An 18,475-nucleotide genomic window follows, 5' to 3' on the forward strand; every position below is an offset into this window, starting at 1 on the left:
AATTCTGGGCACCACAGTTGAAGGGAGATGTTGACAAGCTGGAAAGCGTCCAGAGGAGGGCGACTAAAATGATTAAGGGTCTGGAGAACAAGCCCTATGAGGAGCGGCTTAAAGAGCTGGGCATGTTTAGCCTGCAGAAGAGAAGGCTGAGAGGAGACATGAGAGCCATGTACAAATACGTGAAGGGAAGTCCTAGGGAGGAGGGAGGGAGCTTGTTTTCTGCTGCCCTGCAGACTAGGACGCAAGGGAACAAGGGCTTCAAACTACAGGAAAGGAAGGAGATTCCACCTGAACATCAGGAAGAACTTCCTCACTGTGAGAAGGGCTGTTCACCGGTGGAACTCTCTCCCCGGGGCCGTGGTGGAGGCTCCTTCCTTGGAGGCTTTTAAGCAGAGGCTGGATGGCCATCTGTCGGGGGTGCTTTGAATGCGATTTCCTGCTTCTTAGCAGGGGGTTGGACTAGATGGCCCATGTGGTCTCTTCCAACTCTACTATTCTATGATTCTATGATTCTATGATTCTATGATTCTATGATTCTATGATTCTATGACTTGCATGCGAACTTCCTCTTTGCGACGTACTTGCTCGTCGTGTGTCTTCCTATGTTTGTGAGTATCTCTGTATACAGATAGCAGATCTATAAATAACTAGCTGTGCCCGGCCACGCGTTGCTGTGGCGAAGTATGGTGGTATGGGAAATAAAGTATTGAGGAATTGGTGGTAGTTAAGGTAAAGATAATCCAGTACAAAGCAGATAATATAAGATTACAAATGGGTTGTATAGCTGTGTGGAAGGGCCTTGAGTCTACACTGCCATATAATCCAGTGCAAATTAGATAATCTGTGGAAGAGGCCTAAGTGAGGCCTAAGTCTGCCTGTCCCCTGGGCTGAGTTGGTTGCTAGGAGACCAAGTGGGCAGAGATTAGCCCTCTAACTGGCAGCAATTGGATAAAAACAATTATTCCTTTCCCTTTAATTAGGACTTTATTTTTCTTTTCTTTTTTTGTTGTATCAACCTAGAGGCGTGGATGATGGGTTGTGTTGTCAAATTTCGAGGTTGGGGGGCCTGTAGTTTTGTTGTTTTGCCGGTCGCCGTGATGCCATCACTCTTTTATATATATACTAGCTGTGCCCGGCCACGCGTTGCTGTGGCAAAATGGTGGTGGTATTGGTTAAAAATTGTTGTGTAATTTTTATTTGACGTTATTTGCATTTTTTTAAATTAATTTTATTGTAAGTTATATTTTTATTTATTATATTTTATTATTTTCTTGTATCATTTTTAGTTATTTTCTGTTATTATAGTATTTTATTGTATTAATTTTTTGGTGTTTTTTATTATTTTTTATTGGGTTGCTAGGAGACCAAGTTGGAGGAGCTTAGCCTTCTAACTGGCAGCAATTGGATAAAAGCAATTATTCCTCTCTCTCTAATTAGGACTTTATTTTTCTTTTCTTTTTGTTGTATCAACCGAGAGGCATGGATGATGGGTTGTGTTGTCAAATTTCGAGGTTGGGGGGCCTGTAGTTTTGTTGTTTTGCCGGTCGCCGTGATGCCATCACTCTTTTATATATATAGATTAAATGTAGCAATGGAGTTTGAATGAAAGGCAGAGCTGAAGTGTGTTTATTTAATATAAAACCTCTGCTAACTGTGACCAAGACTCTGCAATGTTTAGGGGATCAGAACATTGCCTTGGGGACAGTCTGTCCCATTGTGCAGACCATGTGGGCATATTGAATTCTCAACATTTGGAGTTTGGGGAAAGTAGACCTCGACATTTGGGAGTTGTAGTTGCTGGGATTTATAGTTTGCCTACAATCAAAGAGCCCCTTGAACCCCACCAATGATAGAATTGGGCCAAACTTCCCACACAAAACCCCCTTGACCAATAGAAAACACTGGTCTTTAGCAACCCCTCTGACCCCCTCCTTGAGACCCCCCAGAGATCCCGACCCCCAGGTTGAGAAAAAAGGGCCGGGTTGTGGTGCAGCTGGTTAGTAGCCAGCTGCAATAAATCACTACTGACTGAGTTCGAACCCAGACCAAGTTGGATTGAGTGCCTGACCATTAAAAATAGCCCAGCTTGTTGTTGACCTAAGCAACCTGAAAGAGAGTTGCATCTGTTGAGTAGGAAATTTAGGTACCGCTTTATGCGGGGAGGCTAATTTAACTAATTTACGACACCAAAAAAATCATCCAGCCGCATGCAGAAAGGAATGAGGAAGCGATCCATCAAGGACTCGGTGTCACAGTGGATGATGAAGCAGCAGCTCCCACTGTGACTGGAATCAAGCATGTCCTCATGAAGCCGGAAGCTGGAAAATGCTAAATTGCCTCTGTGTCTGTCTATATATGTCGTATGTCTAATGGCATTGAATGTTTTCCATGTCTATGTGCATTGTGATCCGCCCTGAGTCCCCTCCGGGGTGAGAAAGAAGGACGGAAAATAAATACTGTAAATAAATAAATAAATCTATATGCAGATGACACTCAACCCTACTACTCTTTTCCACCCCGTTCAAAGGAATAGAAATACTGTAAATAAATAAATAAATCTATATGCAGATGACACTCAACTCGACTACTCTTTTCCACCCCGTTCCAAAGAATAGAAATACTGTAAATAAATAAATAAATCTATATGCAGATGACACTCAACTCGACTACTCTTTTCCACCCCGTTCCAAGGAATAGAAATACTGTAAATAAATAAATAAATCTATATGCAGATGACACTCAACTCTACTACTCTTTTCCACCCCATTCCAAGGAATAGAATGTCAGGGTATTGTGAATTGTGTGAAATGTTAAAATCAATCTAGGCTGTTAGAAATGCCTTCTGTGTTAGTTTCGGCAAGGCATTTCAGTAGTTATGGAGTTAATAAGAACCTGCTTTGATTGACGTATCACAGGACCAATGGGGTCAAGTTTGTTTGACCGGGACGTCCTTCTTGGTCTGTGGAATGCAGGGGAGTGTCGTCTGAGTGTTCGGCGTGAGCATTCTCTGGAGATGGACTATGAATGCTATGCTCTGAAGCCGAGAAATGCAACTGTAAATAGTTATGTAAATAATGTTTAACAACAGTTGGATTTCAACTGACCCCTTTGCCTGCTGGAGAGTTTGTTGACCAGTGCTGATTCTCCGCATGGGAAGACAGCCTGGAGAAGGAGGTGAGACCGGGATGATGATTTTTGGAACCCACTCTGCACGGCAACCAGGGTCTCACCCCACCGTCGTCACCCCTGACATAGAAATACTGTAAATAAATAAATAAATCTATATGCAGATGACACTCAACTCGACTACTCTTTTCCACCCCATTCCAAGGAATAGAAATACTGTAAATAAATAAATAAATCTATATGCAGATGACACTCAACTCTACTACTCTTTTCCACCCCATTCCAAGGAATAGAAATGCTGTAAATCAATACATCAATAAATCTTTGGGTTCCCCCTTAATTTCCTCTTCCTCTCTTCTTTTGACCCTGGCAGCCTTCAGGGTCTTCTGGACTTGACTCCGGAACGAGAAAAAGACTCCCAGACCACGAGTGTTGCATTTCTTCTTTTTTTAATGGATAATGGTGAAAGCCTGAGTTACAGAGAGAGACACCTAACAGGCCGCGGCGGAAGGGACTTCAAAGCAAATACCAGGTTTCTTTGTTTCTCTACTCTACTACTCCATATAGCTGAATAAATTATGGGGGGTGATTATATATATATATATATGCTTTTATATATATATCTACACGCACGCGACCACGCACTCCCCTGTCGTTCAGGCGCACAGATACGCATGGAGTGGGATTAGCTATGGTTCCAACACAGAAGCGACCTTATCTACACTTATTAGGAATAAAGGTATGCTCTACAGGTAATATCGCTGCTTCCCCCCCTCCAAGGTTTGGGAATGATGTCGTTTGAGGAACATGGAATACATCAACATCGTCGCTGAGAAGTAGGGTTCGCTCTCGGCCCACAAAGCAATGTTGGAGGACCAAGAAGATGCTGAGAAGAGGACACGTTCGGCTGGAGGCGGGTGAACTAAAGTGGACAATAGCAAAGTCTAGTGATAGGAAGGAAATCTGGACCCCAAATCCCATGGAGTCACGCTGGAGAACCACCGAGTCACACTGGAGGACCTGGAAAATGCCTACAGAGGACACAGTTTGTTGGCAGTGGCCAATAGTCAACGTTCTTGAAATGGACATACCCTCCATCTTTTCCGTATCATGCAAATCTCCGTTAGTTTACAGGAATCTGAAGCATCATTAAGACAACAATCCACAACTCGTTAAAAATCTTGCACAAAACCCATAGAAATGGTACAGTGGTTTGGAGGGGAACCACGGTAGAGAAGAAGAACGGCATTTCAGGGCTCATGAAACTGGATTGTAACTGCAAGGGTTCCCTTCTTAGAGGGACCTAGAACCTTCTAGGCTTGGTTTCAAGAACCTGGAACCAGAGCTCAAGCTTATGATTAATGCAGTGAGCGGCAAACAAAGTCAGAGGTTGTGCTATAAATCTCTGCTAAGTACAGATCAAGACTCTGTATAGTTTTGCTTGCCTTGAGACAATCAGTCCCATGCGCAGCTCAAGGAGGACGTGAGAGGAGGGAATAATTCTTGTTACCTACCCAGCAGTGTTTTGTGTTTGTTTACTTACCCCGACAATTGGATCGGAAGGAGCAGGACCCAAGGAGAGGACAGTGGGGCTGGAATTGTTGAAGTGAGCTGGGGATTGCATCATGCACTGTCTGCTGTCCACTATGCAAGTGTGTAAAGAGTTAACTGAGTATTGCATCATACAGCAGAGGTGTTTATATATAGCCTTCTGCTTCCTGTATTCTCTCTCTGGTTCTCTGCTCTTAGCACTCTGTCTGTATGTATGTTGTCTCGTGAGAGTTTTCCATTCGTAAGTAAACCTTTTTATAGATAGCTGAAGTCTCCAGCCTCATTACTGGTGCCAGTGCTTCTACGTGGGTCTTCTGCTGCATGTGTGTTTATCCAAAGCGCGCTCTGACAGGAATGGTAGAAGGACCTTCTGCCAATTGGGGATCAAAACTAACCCAGGTTCGAGCCATTTCTGCTCGGGATCTCCTCATCCAAGGAGACTTGGTCCAGTTGGAGGAAATGCTGGGGTCACTCCAGACTATGGATGGAATTGTGTGGTTTTATGGAAGAGTTACATCGATTCAACGGGATCATAATGTGGGTCCAAAAAAGCAACACTCAAGAGGAGAGGAATGTTTTGGTAGCTCTTAGGCTGAGGAACATCTCAAGAACCTTCAGAGATGGACACATTTCCCAAGGACAGGTGGATCTGTGTGGTTTTGTGGAAGAGTTACATCGATCCAACGGGATCATAATGTGGGTCCAAAAAAGCAACACTCAAGAGGAGAGGAATGTTCTGGTAGCTCTTAGGCTGAGGAACATCTCAAGAACCTTCAGAGAAGGGACACATTTCCCAAGGACAGGTGGATCTGTGTGGTTTTGTGGAAGAGTTACATCGATCCAATGGGATCATAATGTGGGTCCAAAAAAGCAACACTCAAGAGGAGAGGAATGTTTTGGTAGCTCTTAGGTTGAGGAACATCTCAAGAGCTTTCAGAGAATGGACACATTTCCCAAGGACAGGTGGATCTGTGTGGTTTCGTGGAAGAGTTACATCGATCCAATGGGATCATAATGTGGGTCCAAAAAAGCAACACTCAAGAGGAGAGGAATGTTTTGGTAGCTCTTAGGCTGAGGAACATCTCAAGAACCTTCAGAGAATGGACACATTTCCCAAGGACAGGTGGATCTGTGTGGTTTTGTGGAAGGGTTGCACTCATCCAATGGGACCAATGGATAAACGGGAATGAAAACATCATTCAGAGGAGAGGGATTTTGGTAGGAACATCTCAAGAACCTCCAACACTCCAGAGGAGAGGAATGTTTTGGTAGCTCTTAGGTTGAGGAACATCTCAAGAACCTTCGGAGAAGGGACACATTTCCCAAGGACAGGTGGATCTGTGTGGTTTTGTGGAAGGGTTGCACTTATCCAATGGGACCAATGGATAAACGGGCATGAGAACATCATTCAGAGGAGAGGGATTTTGGTAGGAACATCTCAAGAACCTCCTTATTGGGGAACTTGGCTCCCCAAAAATCGAACCACTCACAAAGATAAACACTTTTGGTCCATTTTGGTTCGATTCTGGAACCAAACTCACTATGTTCTGAGCTGAAATATTTCAACCTCAGAACTTCTTGACTTGAGGACCTTCAAAATGGAAGCTAAGTGGTGTTAGCAACTGGTCCCCAACTTTCCCAAAAAAACAGAACTATACATCACATCTACCCATCCCCATCCTGTCTTCAACTTGGTCCCTGGTATGAATCAACACAAACATTGACCATCTAACAATTGCTTCTTCTTTTGGTCCATCCACCTCGACGCTTGGTTCCAACCAAGACTCCTACTTCCCAGGGAACGTTGGTCCTCCTACAATAACAAAACGGGGCAAAGGGGAGGGTTTAGGCGGACGAACGAACAGAATATATCGATACCTATCTCTATATAACCACAAAGAAATAGACAAGAGTCCACAGAGACAACGCCAAGTCGGCAACATCGATGGAAAGTCCATAAACGTTGGTCGGCCTCGAAAGGCGCTCACGCCATACAACTTGCTTAGACCCAGCTCATCGTCTCTGGTCTTGGAAAGAGTTGACGGCAAAGATGGTGGGCAAGGATTTGGACAGACACACAGTTCAAGTCCTTTCTCCATCCGGTTGTCCTCTTTGAGGATTGAGAAGGTCTCAAAGATTGAGTTCAAGAGGAGAAGTTAGTGGGATTTCTCATTCTCTCCGGCGTCTCGTCGTCAACGGAGGAGGATCGGTCGGGTTGTTTCCCATCAATACGCTTGGCCCGTCTCGACCGGGAGCAGACCAAGGACGGCCGAATGTTCGCCGAGCTTCATCCGGCGCTGTGTGGACAGGCTGACGTTCTTAGTCAAGTAGTCAACAGCAGCTGGAGGAAGCGAGAGAAGGAGGAAAACAAGGAGTAAACGAGTGAAACACCCTCAGGGCAAAACCATAGCCATCCCTGACCCACAAAGGGGGGAACGCTATTTCTTTGGGACAACTCAATGCAAATGACGAGTTACTGTATATACTTGATAGACATGTTCGATCGATGGAAAAAGTGTTTCAATTCTCGTTTCTAAAGTAGGGGGCGCTGGTGCTTCGATATAGAAAGTATTTCCGATTTTTTCACCCAAAATTTCGGATATTTCCGAAAATTCGTAATGATTCTAAATGTTTCTAAAATGGCGGACACACATGTGCAATCGCCAAAAAAAAATAAAAAAATAAAAAAATAAAAAAGGAACCGGGGGGGGGGGAGGACTTTTACAGGGCTCTCCCACCCCTCATTTCTTGAGCTATCCTCATCAAATTTGCAAATAAGCTCCCATTCAAGGTAGGTTGCAGAAACAAAATAATTTTAAAAATATTTTTAAAAATATATTTAAAAAAAATTTGGGGGAAAAAAATTAACAAAATATTAAGAGACAATTAGAGAAGGGGCCAACAATGGTTCGAATTACATTGCTGGTTGCGCTGTGAGACAATGTCTCGGAATGCGTATCAAAAAGCGAGAACAATCCGAAATAATTCCGATATACGATTCAAAACGATTTTTTGGACATGTCTAATAGATATCTATCCCTACATCTCCCTCTCTCTTTGCCCAGCCTTCGGCGGGTGACATTCCTTATTAGCGGGGCTTCAGTCACTTTGGCTGGCATCCCCCCCTCCCTCCCCGTCTCCCCGGTTCTAATGCCTCAAATTAGATTAATAAGAAGCTGGCAGGAACGGCACTGCCGGTGCCAAGGAGTAAACAAATTTCAGCCGTCAGCGTCCTGTCACCAGCCGGCCCCAAAGGGGGGTCCCTTCCAGGCAAAAACCCTTATTAGACTTGTCACATCCATTAGGAATCTGTTTCACGCTTCGGCGTTCCATCCGCGGCATCATTAACGGCGGCCTCGGCCTCCGGGAAACGGACGGGACGGCTCCAAGTTGGCCCCGTTCTCCCGCTTCCCAAAACAGCCGGAGAGCTCGCCTTCGTTTCTCTCTGTTTTCCCCGTAGAAGTTTCAGAGGGGTTGTCTAAGACGATCGTTACATCATCTGCAAACGTTCTTAGTTTGCATCAAATCTTCAAACCTTTTCATCTTATTTCTGCCTTGCCGGTTGAAACTCGAACTATCCGACCTCCCATCCAAGTACTTTTTTTTTATCCTTCTGATCATGTTTTTTTTCTTCCATTTTTATGTACATGTTAAAATCATAAATAAAATATTAAAAAAGAAAAGAAAAGAAACTCGAACTATCCGAGACCTACTTGCTTTTCGGAAAGCCTGCAAAACCTTGCTCTTCCGACAAACTTTCGATGGGTGAAAAACTCAGGGCTATGTCTGTCTTTATTGTTGCTTTTATTGTTTTTATTGTTACAGTAGAGTCTCACTTATCCAAGCCTCACTTATCCAAGCCTCTGGATAATCCAAGCCATTTTTGTAGTCAATGTTTTCAATCTATCGTGATATTTTGGTGTTAAATTTGTAAATATAGTAATTACAACATAACATTACTGCGTATTGAACTACTTTTTCTGTCAAATTTGTTGTATAACATGATGTTTTGGTGCTTAATTTGTATAATCATAACCTAATTTGATGTTTAATAGGCTTTTCCTTAATCCCTCCTTATTATCCAAGATATTCACTTATCCAAGCTTCTGCCGGCCCGTTTAGCTTGGATAAGTGACACTCTACTGTATTTTAAAGCTAAGTGTATTGTTTTAATCTATTTCTGTAAACCGCTCCGAGCCAAACTGGGAGTAGAGGTATACAAGTCTAATAAATAAATAAATAAATAAATAAATTTCTCCGAGTAGTACAGTAGAGTCTCGCTTATCCAACGTAAACGGGCCGGCAGAACGTTGGATAAGCGAAGATGTTGGATAATAAGGAGAGATTAAGGAAAAGCCTATTAAACATCAAATTAGATCATGATTTTACAAACTAAGCACCAAAACATCTATATATATAAAAGGGTAATGAAATTTCGGCCTAGGACAAAACAACAAAACTACACATCCCAGAAACACTAAACTTGGCAGCACAACCCCTCATCCATGCCTCTGCGTTCATACAACAAAAAGCTCCAGCTACTCCAGAAAATGGCCAGGCTTTGAGACTGCAAGGCTATTCATTGCTATTCCATAAGGACTCCCATAAGCCACAGCAACGCGTGGCCAGGCAAAGCTAGCCATGCTATACAACAAATTTGACAGAAAAAGTAGTTCAATACGCAGTAATGCTATGTAGTAATTACTCTATTTGTGAATTTAGCACCAAAATATCAGGATGTATTGAAAACATTGACTACAAAAATGCCTTGGATAATCCAGAATGTTGGATAAGCGAGTGTTGGATAAGTAAGACTCTACTGTACTTCCAAAGAAGTGGGGAAAAAGTCTAGAGTTGTGCACAAAAGTTTTTCCTTCATTTCCTTCGTGCCATCGTTTTGTTTCGACCGTTCGTCCACACAAAACGAATGGTGACATTTTCGTACGGAACGAGAGGCAACACGAAAACGAAAGCCGCACAGTCATCGTACTTGCTTTCGTTTTCCTTTCGTTTCTCCCCCGTAACAATAAGCGGGGAAAGTCTAGAGGTGCATGTGAAAATTTTCCCTTCGTTTCCTTCGTGCTATCGTTTTGTTTTGACCGTTCGTCCACACAAAACGAATTGTGACGTTTTTGTAGGAAACGGGAGCCGACGCGAAAACGAAAGCCCCACAGTCAACGTGCTTGCTTTCGTTTTCCTTTCATTTCTGCCCCATAACAATAAGCAGGTACTTACAAAGGGCTTACAGCTTATGTGTACCAATTGGTGTTAGTACAATAATATTTATGTAACACGTATATGAAGAAGGATCTGGGAATCGGAACTCGGCCTGGGAGAGGGGAATACCAATGCCTCCCTCCGCATGAGATCTGATCTGTGGCAATGGGGTTTAAGGCAAATATATAGGTATTTGTAGGTGAAGAAAGATCTGGGAATCTGAGCTCAGCCCAGCCTGCATTACATCTGGTGTGTGCCAATAGGTGTAAATAATACGATCACTATATAAATATAGATTGTTCTTGAGGGCCTCCTAGAGCCACTATCTAGATCTAGATGGTCCATATGTAGATATAGATGGTCTCTGAGGAATTCTGAGGGTGACCCCAGGAGGCCCTCAAGGACCATCTAGATCTATATAGGGACCCCAGGAGAACCTCAAGGACTATCTATATCTAGATAGTGACCCCAGGAGGCCCTCAAGGACCATCTAGATCTATATAGGGACCCCAGGAGAACCTCAAGGACTATCTATATCTAGATAGTGACCCCAGGAGGCCCTCAAGGACCATCTAGATCTATGTAGTGACACTAGGAGGCCCTCAAGGACCATCTAGATCTATATAGGGACCCCAGGAGAACCTCAAGGACTATCTATATCTAGATAGTGACCCCAGGAGGCCCTCAAGGACCATCTAGATCTATGTAGTGACACTAGGAGGCCCTCAAGGACCATCTAGATCTATATAGGGACCCCAGGAGAACCTCAAGAACTATCTATATCTAGATAGTGACCCCAGGAGGCCCTCAAGGACCATCTAGATCTATATAGGGACCCCAGGAGAACCTCAAGGACAATCTATACCTAGGTCCATCTATAGGACCATCTATATCCATATAGTGACCCTAGCAGGCCCTCAAGGTCTATATAGTGACTTTAGGAGGCCCTCAAGAACCATCTACATCCATATAGTGACTTCAAGAGTCCATCAAGGACAATTTATAGTGAATCTAGGAGGTTCTCAAGAACCATAGATGTTTATAGTGACCCTAGGTAGGTCCTGAAGAACCATCTATATCTATATAGCAATCCTCAAAGGCCCACAAGGACCTTCATAGTGACTCTCAGAGTTCCTCAAAGACTATCTATCACTATATAGTGACCCTGGGAAAACCTCAAGGACCATTTATATTTATATATGACCCCAGGAGGCCCTCAAAGTCCATCTATATGACCCTCTATATCCATATAGTGACCCTAGGAGGCCCTCAAGATCTATATATTGATCTTCAGAGGCTCTCAGGAACCATCTAGATCTATATAGTGACCCTCAGAGTTCCTCAAAGACTACCTATATCTACATAGTGACCCTGGAAGGCTCTCAAGGACCACAACACAAGTTTGTGGAGAAGATTAGATAGAATTTGTTTCAATGGCAGTTCTCTTTGTGTTGTTGTGTGCCTTCACGTTGTTTCTCATTTATGGTGACCCTAAGGCGAACCTATAACTGGGTATTTCTCTTTGCTCAAAGGAGGCTATTCTTTCTTTCCCTCTGAGGCTGAGAGAGTGTGACTTGCCTTGGGTCACCCTTAGTGGGTTTCCAATGCCGAACTGGGATTTGAACCCTAGATTCATAACCCAAACTCTCAAAGCAAAACGTCTCTGCAGAACAGCAAAATGGATCACGGTAACCATCTATATCTATATAGTGACCCCCAGAGGACCTCAAGGATGATCTGGATCTATATAGTGACTCTAGGAGGCTCTCAAGTACCATCTAGATTTATATAGGGACCCCAGGAGGCCCTCAAGGATCATCTAGAGCTAGATAGTGACCCCAGGAGGCCCTCAAGGACCATCTAAATCCATATAGGGACCCAAGGAGGCTCTCAAGGACCATCTAGATCTATATAGTGACCCTCAGAGTTCCTCAAAGACCAACTATATCTACATAGTGACTCTGGGAGGCCCTCAAGGACCATCTAGATCTATATAGGGATCCCAGGAGGCCTTCAAGGGTCGTCTAGATGTAGATAATGACTCCAGGAGGCCCTTAAGGACCATTTAGATTTATATAGTGACCCCATAAGGCCCTCAACGATCACCTAGATTTAGATAGGTACCCCAGGAGGCCCTCAAGGACCATCTAGATCTATATAGGGACCTCAGGAGGCCCTCAAGGACTATCTAGATCTATATAGGGACCCCAGGAGGCCCTCAAGGACCATCTACATCTATATAGGGACCCCAGGAGGCCCTCAAGGACCATCTAGATCTATATAGGGACCTCAGGAGGCCCTCAAGGACTATCTAGATCTATATAGGGACCCCAGGAGGCCCTCAAGGACCATCTACATCTATATAGGGACCCCAGGAGGCCCTCAAGGACCATCTAGATCTATATAGGGATCACAGGAGGCCCTCAAGGACCATCTAGATCTAGATAGGGACCCCAGGAGGCCCTCAAGGACCATCTAGATCCATATAGGGACCCCAGGAGAACCTCAAAGACTATCTAGATCTAGATAGTGACCTTAGGAGGCCCTCAAGGACAATCTATATTTACATAGAGGACCATCTATATAATAAATATTGACATGTTTGGTGCCCGGAATGAAGACAGGACTATTGTGAAGGAGAAAAAGTGGTGGAAGGAAAGATATTTGGGACTGAAAAAAATGGGGTTAAATTATATATATATACTAGCTGTGCCCGGCCACGCGTTGCTGTGTCTTAGTCTGGTGGTGTTGGTCAGTCTACATTAGGTTGTATTGATGCTGTGACCTCCACCTTCTTTATACTCACATTAGTAGTAGTATTTGAAGTCTGTTACCTTCTTCAATTTTTGTGTTGATTGATAATTGCTTGAGATCCCTGTTGTCTTTGGTTTGTTGTTAGTTGTAATGTCTGTTTCTGCTGAGTGTGGTTTATATTTTTATTGTGGTACAATAGTCTTTTTTTTGTTTTGCCTGTGTAGCTGTTTATTATTATTGTTGTTGTTGTGGTCATGAAGGTTGGATAAGTTAGATGCTACTGTATTGTTTTTTGGAGGCCCAGTTTAGCACTGACTGGCCTCTCAGCCTCAGTGCCTGGCTGTTTCTTGCCTGTGATGGTGTTGATTCTTATTGTTGTTGTTGTTGTCATTGTTATTATTGTAATTGTTTTTTTGGAGGCCAAGTGTGAATGTAGGGATTGGGGAGGTGGATGAGTTGTGTTGTCAAATTTTGTATTTGTTATCGTCACAATGAGTTGTTGTGAGTTTTGTGGGTCCGGATTGTGGTTTTGTGGTGTGGTTGTGTTGTTACAACTGAGAGGCAAGGCTTTTGTGTTGTGTTGCCAAGTTTTGTATTTCTGGGGCGTTTAGTTGTATTGTTATAGTCATGATGCGTTGTTGTAAGTTTTGTGGGTCCAGTGTGGTTTTGTGGTGTGGTTGTGTTGTTACAACTGGGAGGCAAGGCTTTTGCGTTGTGTTGCCAAGTTTTGTATTTCTGGGGCGTTTAGTTGTGTTGTTATCGCATGATGCGTTGTTGTGAGTGTTGTGGGTCTGGATTGTGGTTTTGTGGTGTGGTTGTGTTGTTGTAACCTGGAGGCAAGCCTTTTGCATTGTGTTGCCAAATTTCGTATTTCTGGGATGTTTAGTTTTGTTGTTATAGTCACTGCGCAAACAACTTTATCATATATACACACACACACACACACAGTAGAGTCTCACTTATCCAACGTTCTGGATTATCCAAGGCATATTTGTAGTCAATGTTTTCAATGCATTGTGATATTTTGGTGCTAAATTCGTAAATACAGTAATTACTACATAGTATTAATGTGTAATGAACTACTTTCTCTATCAAATTTATTGTATAACATGATGTTTTGGTGCTTCATTTATAAAATCATAACCTATTTTGATGTTTAACAGGCTTTTTCTTTATCTCTCCTTATTATCCAACGTATTCACTTATCCAACGTTCTGCCGGCCCGTTTACGTTGGATAAGTGAGACTCTACTGTGTGTGTATGTGTATATATATATATATATATATATATATATATATATATATATATTCAGCCTGTCTTCCACCTTCTATGTCTCTCTTTCTTATTTTCTTTCTTTCTCTCTCTCTCCTTCCTTCCCTTCCCGAAACACAAATACGCAAACACAAACCGGGGTGTGACTAACGCCTCGCCCGGGGCTGTCCTTATTGGAAATACACGGTTATCGGGATTTGTTTAAGATTTTTATCAATCACACGTGTGCGCCTGAGAAGCGAGAGGAAGGTCAAAGAGTCAATAGATCAAACTCAGCTTTTAGGAAAAAAAGAGAGAAAGAAAAAGGGAGGAGGAAACAGAGCCTCGACCCATACACAAGGTTTTCATTTCCAAAAGTCAAAGGGATGGGTGGAAAAAGAGGTCAACTCGCGAGTAGTTCGGCAATGGGTGATAATTGCCACCAAGCAGACTTTGCCATTCCATGAATGGGCAGCCCCAGTTTAGTCAACTTATGGGGAAAATTCAGGCTTGATGCAATAGAGGAAAGGCAGCACAAAGGAGGTAAAGCGGCAGCACAGCAATATCGGGCTATTCCCAATGGATTTTCCCTGTGGATATCTCAATCTATGTATTTTAATAGTGTTGTGCTTTATCTATATGTTTTAACCATGTGTTACACTATAAGGAGATGTGGGTAAAATAATAATAATAATAATACAGTAGAGTCTCACTTATCCAAGCCTCGCTTATCCAAGCCTCTGGATAATCCAAGCCATTTTTGTAGTCAATTTTTTCAATATATCATGATAATTTGGTGCTAAATTCATAAATACAGTAATTACAACATAGCATTACTGCGTATTGAACTACTTTTTCTATCAGATTTGTTGTATAACATGATGTTTTGGTGCTTAATTTGTAAAATCATAACCTGATTTGATGTTTAATAGGCTTTTCCTTAATGCCTCCTTATTATCCAAGATATTCGCTTATCCAAGCTTCTGCCGGCCCGTTTAGCTTGGATAAGTGAGACTCTACTGTAATAATAATTTGGATCATGTTTGGATCATGGATGTCGCCATCCCAGGTGACAGTCGCATTGACGAAAAACAACAGGAAAAACTCAGCCGCTATCAGGACCTCACGATTGAACTGCAAAGACTCTGGCAGAAACCAGTGCAGGTGGTCCCGGTGGTGATGGGCACACTGGGTGCCGTGCCAAAAGATCTCAGCCGGCATTTGGAAACAATAGACATTGACAAAATTACGATCTGCCAACTGCAAAAGGCCACCCTGCTGGGATCTGCGCGCATCATCCGAAAATACATCAGACAGTCCTAGACACTTGGGAAGTGTTCGACTTGGGATTTTGTGATACGAAATTCAGCATGTCTATCTTGTTTGCTGTGTCATAATAAAATAATAATAATAATAATAATAATAATAATAATAATAATAATAATAATAATAATACATCGCACAGTCCTAGACACTTGGGAAGTGTTCGACTTGTGATTTTGTGATATGAAATCCAGCATATCTATCTTGTTTGCTGTGTCATAATAAAATAATAATAATAATAATAATAATAATAATAATAATAATAATAATTACTATAAATATATATAGTCTGGATAGCAGACAGCAGAAAAAAACCAGTACAAGAAAACCGCACTACAAACTAGAGCTGACAGCTGGCACAACAAAACATTGCATGGAAAGTTCCTTGACAAAATTGAAGGAAAAGCTGATAAAGAGAAGACCTGGCTCTGGCTCACGAATGGGACCCTGAAGAAGGAGACAGAAGGCCTGATCCTTGCAGCCCAGGAGCAAGACATCAGGACAAAGGCCATTCAGGCCAAGATCGAAAAATCAGCTGATGACCCAAAATGCAGACTGTGCAAGGAAACCGACAAAACCATAGATCATATCCTCAGCTGCTGTAAGAAAACTGCACAGACAGACTACAAACAGAGGCACAACTATGTGGCCCAAATGATTCATTGGAACTTATGCCTCAAGTCCCACCTCCCAGCAGCAAAGAACTGGTGGGATCACAAACCAGCAAAGGTTGTGGAAAATGAGCACGCAAAGATACTGTGGGACTTCCGAATCCAGACTGACAAAGTTCTGGAACACAACGCACCAGACATCACAGTGGTGGAAAAGAAAAAGGTTTGGATCATTGATGTCGCCATCCCAGGTGACAGTCTTCTGTGATATCTACCTTGATATACTTTGGGGTTGAGTCTGGTTCGTTCGTAGCTAATCCTTGAACCCTCTCTTCGTCCTGGTGGAGATTTGGCTCAAGTTTCGGTGATCCGGTCAAACCCGGAGGGCCGCTGACCCTTCCAGCTCGTTTCGGGAATGGATTTCAGCCACCAAGGTCGACTCGGTGGACCGACCCCGATGGAAATGAATGTTGGTGACCCCGTAAACTCGATAACGGAGCCGACCCCCCCCCCCCCCTCGAAAGTGTCTCGGTGACCCCGGTAAACTTGGAAGTTCAGAAGAAATGACCAAAGGACTTGGGCCTCCTTGCCTTGGGCTTGCAATGGTTCACCCTCTCGCCCCTTTGCGCACCCCATTTCCTGTGCGATTTTGACCGAAACCAAAGTTCCTCCTTGAATTAAAGGCCTTGATTCTCAGGAATGTGTGACTCCTTCACCAAGGACTGATCTCTTGAGCGGGAGACTCGGTTGAGTCACATTTTGGTGCTTGGAAGTCACGCAAATAACACATTACTCGGAATCGATCTCCACTAAGTTCAGCTGTGGCTGGTGACCCTCAAGTTAGGACCCTCAAGTCTGGACTAAAACCCGGGGCAGGGATGACACCAATCCTAGTGTGGAATTGATAGATGAATTGAGTTGATTTGATGTAAAATCGATGGAAATGCCATCAATAATTGGTTGGAAAACTACATTCAAAGAGACATCAATGACTAGAGAGAAAATCTCAAAATAAGCGCCACTGGGTTGTGTCCTGGGATCCATCCACCCATCAATCATCTACTCAACCATCCATCCATCCAAACATCCATCTCTCCTCTCATTATCTACTCAACCATCTATCCATCAATTCACCAATCACCTACTCAACCATCCATCCAAACATCCGTCTCTCCACTCATGATCTACTCAACCATCTATCCATCAATTCACCAATCATCTACTCCACTATCCATCCATCCATCCATCCAAACATCCCTCCCTCCACTCATCATCTACTCAACCATCCATCCATTCATCTACCAATCATCTATTCAACCATTCATCCATCAGCCACCTATCATCTACTCAACTATCCAAACATCCATCTCTCCACTCATTATCTACTCAACCATCTATCCATCAATTTACCAATCATCTACTCAACCATCCATCCAAACATCCAAACATCCATCTCTCCACTCATCATCTATCCATCCATCCAAACATCCATCCCTCCACTCATTATCTACTCAACCATCAATTCACCAATCATCTACTCAACCATCAATCCATCCATCCAAACATCCATCCCTCCACTTATCATCTACTCAACCATCCATCCATTCATCTACCAATCATCTATTCAACCATCCATCCATCATCCACCTATCATCTACTCAACCATCCATCCAAACATCCATCCCTCCACTCATCATCTATCCATCCATCCAAACATCCATCCCTCCACTCATTATCTACTCAACCATCAATTCACCAATCATCTACTTAACCATCAATCCATCCATCCAAACATCAATCCCTCCACTCATCATCTACTCAACCATCTATCCATCAATTCACCAATCATCTACTCAACCATCCATCCATTCATCTACCAATCATCTATTCAACCATCCATCCATCATCCACCTATCATCTACTCAACCATCCATCCAAACATCCAAACATCCATCTCTCCACTCATCATCTATCCATCCATCCAAACATCCATCCCTCCACTCATTATCTACTCAACCATCAATTCACCAATCATCTACTCAACCATCAATCCATCCATCCAAACATCAATCCCTCCACTCATCATCTACTCAACCATCTATCCATCAATTCACCAATCATCTACTCAACCATCCATCCATTCATCTACCAATCATCTATTCAACCATCCATCCATCATCCACCTATCCTCTATTCAACCATCTATCCATCCATCTATCATCTACCAATCATCTATTCAACCATCTATCCATCCACCTATTCACCTATGATCTAAACCATCCAATTATCTATCATCTACTCAACCATCCACCCATCCACCTATCATCTATTCAACTATCCCTTCATCAGCTACCCAACCACCCACCACTTTATTTATAGACCTACTCTCTCCCAGATTGGGACATGCCAGTATGGCGGTGCATCTGCTATGGGCTGAAGGTTTCTTTTTGGAAAGTTCTCAGAAATCATGTGGGCTGTGGGCAGAGCCGGCCCTAGGTAATTTTCAAGTGTAAGCAAGCAGACTTTTTGGCGGCCCTTCCCCAAACCAATCACTTGCCGCTTCTCTCTTCCTCGAGCCCCCCGGCCTCCTTCCTTGCAGCACTTTGGGGAGGAAAGAAGCGGCGTTTCCCTCCCTCTTTTTT

At 43.1% G+C, this 18,475-nt stretch overlaps 1 protein-coding gene across 7 annotated transcripts in view; it reads right to left on the minus strand.

The window, feature by feature from the left end:
• Positions 1–3,542: 3,542 nt before the first annotated feature.
• Positions 3,543–18,475, minus strand: part of pax7 (paired box 7) — a 250,119-nt gene continuing 235,186 nt past the window's right edge. For all 7 annotated transcript variants that reach the window (XM_062965876.1, XM_062965877.1, XM_062965874.1 and 4 more), the window contains exon 9: positions 3,543–7,018. In XM_062965876.1, coding sequence (XP_062821946.1) covers positions 6,903–7,018 — 116 coding nt within the window. In that variant the 3' untranslated portion in view covers positions 3,543–6,902. The remainder of the gene's footprint in view (positions 7,019–18,475) is intronic.

Source organism: Anolis carolinensis, unplaced genomic scaffold (genome assembly GCF_035594765.1).
Source record: "Anolis carolinensis isolate JA03-04 unplaced genomic scaffold, rAnoCar3.1.pri scaffold_15, whole genome shotgun sequence".
Lineage (NCBI taxonomy): Eukaryota > Metazoa > Chordata > Lepidosauria > Squamata > Dactyloidae > Anolis > Anolis carolinensis.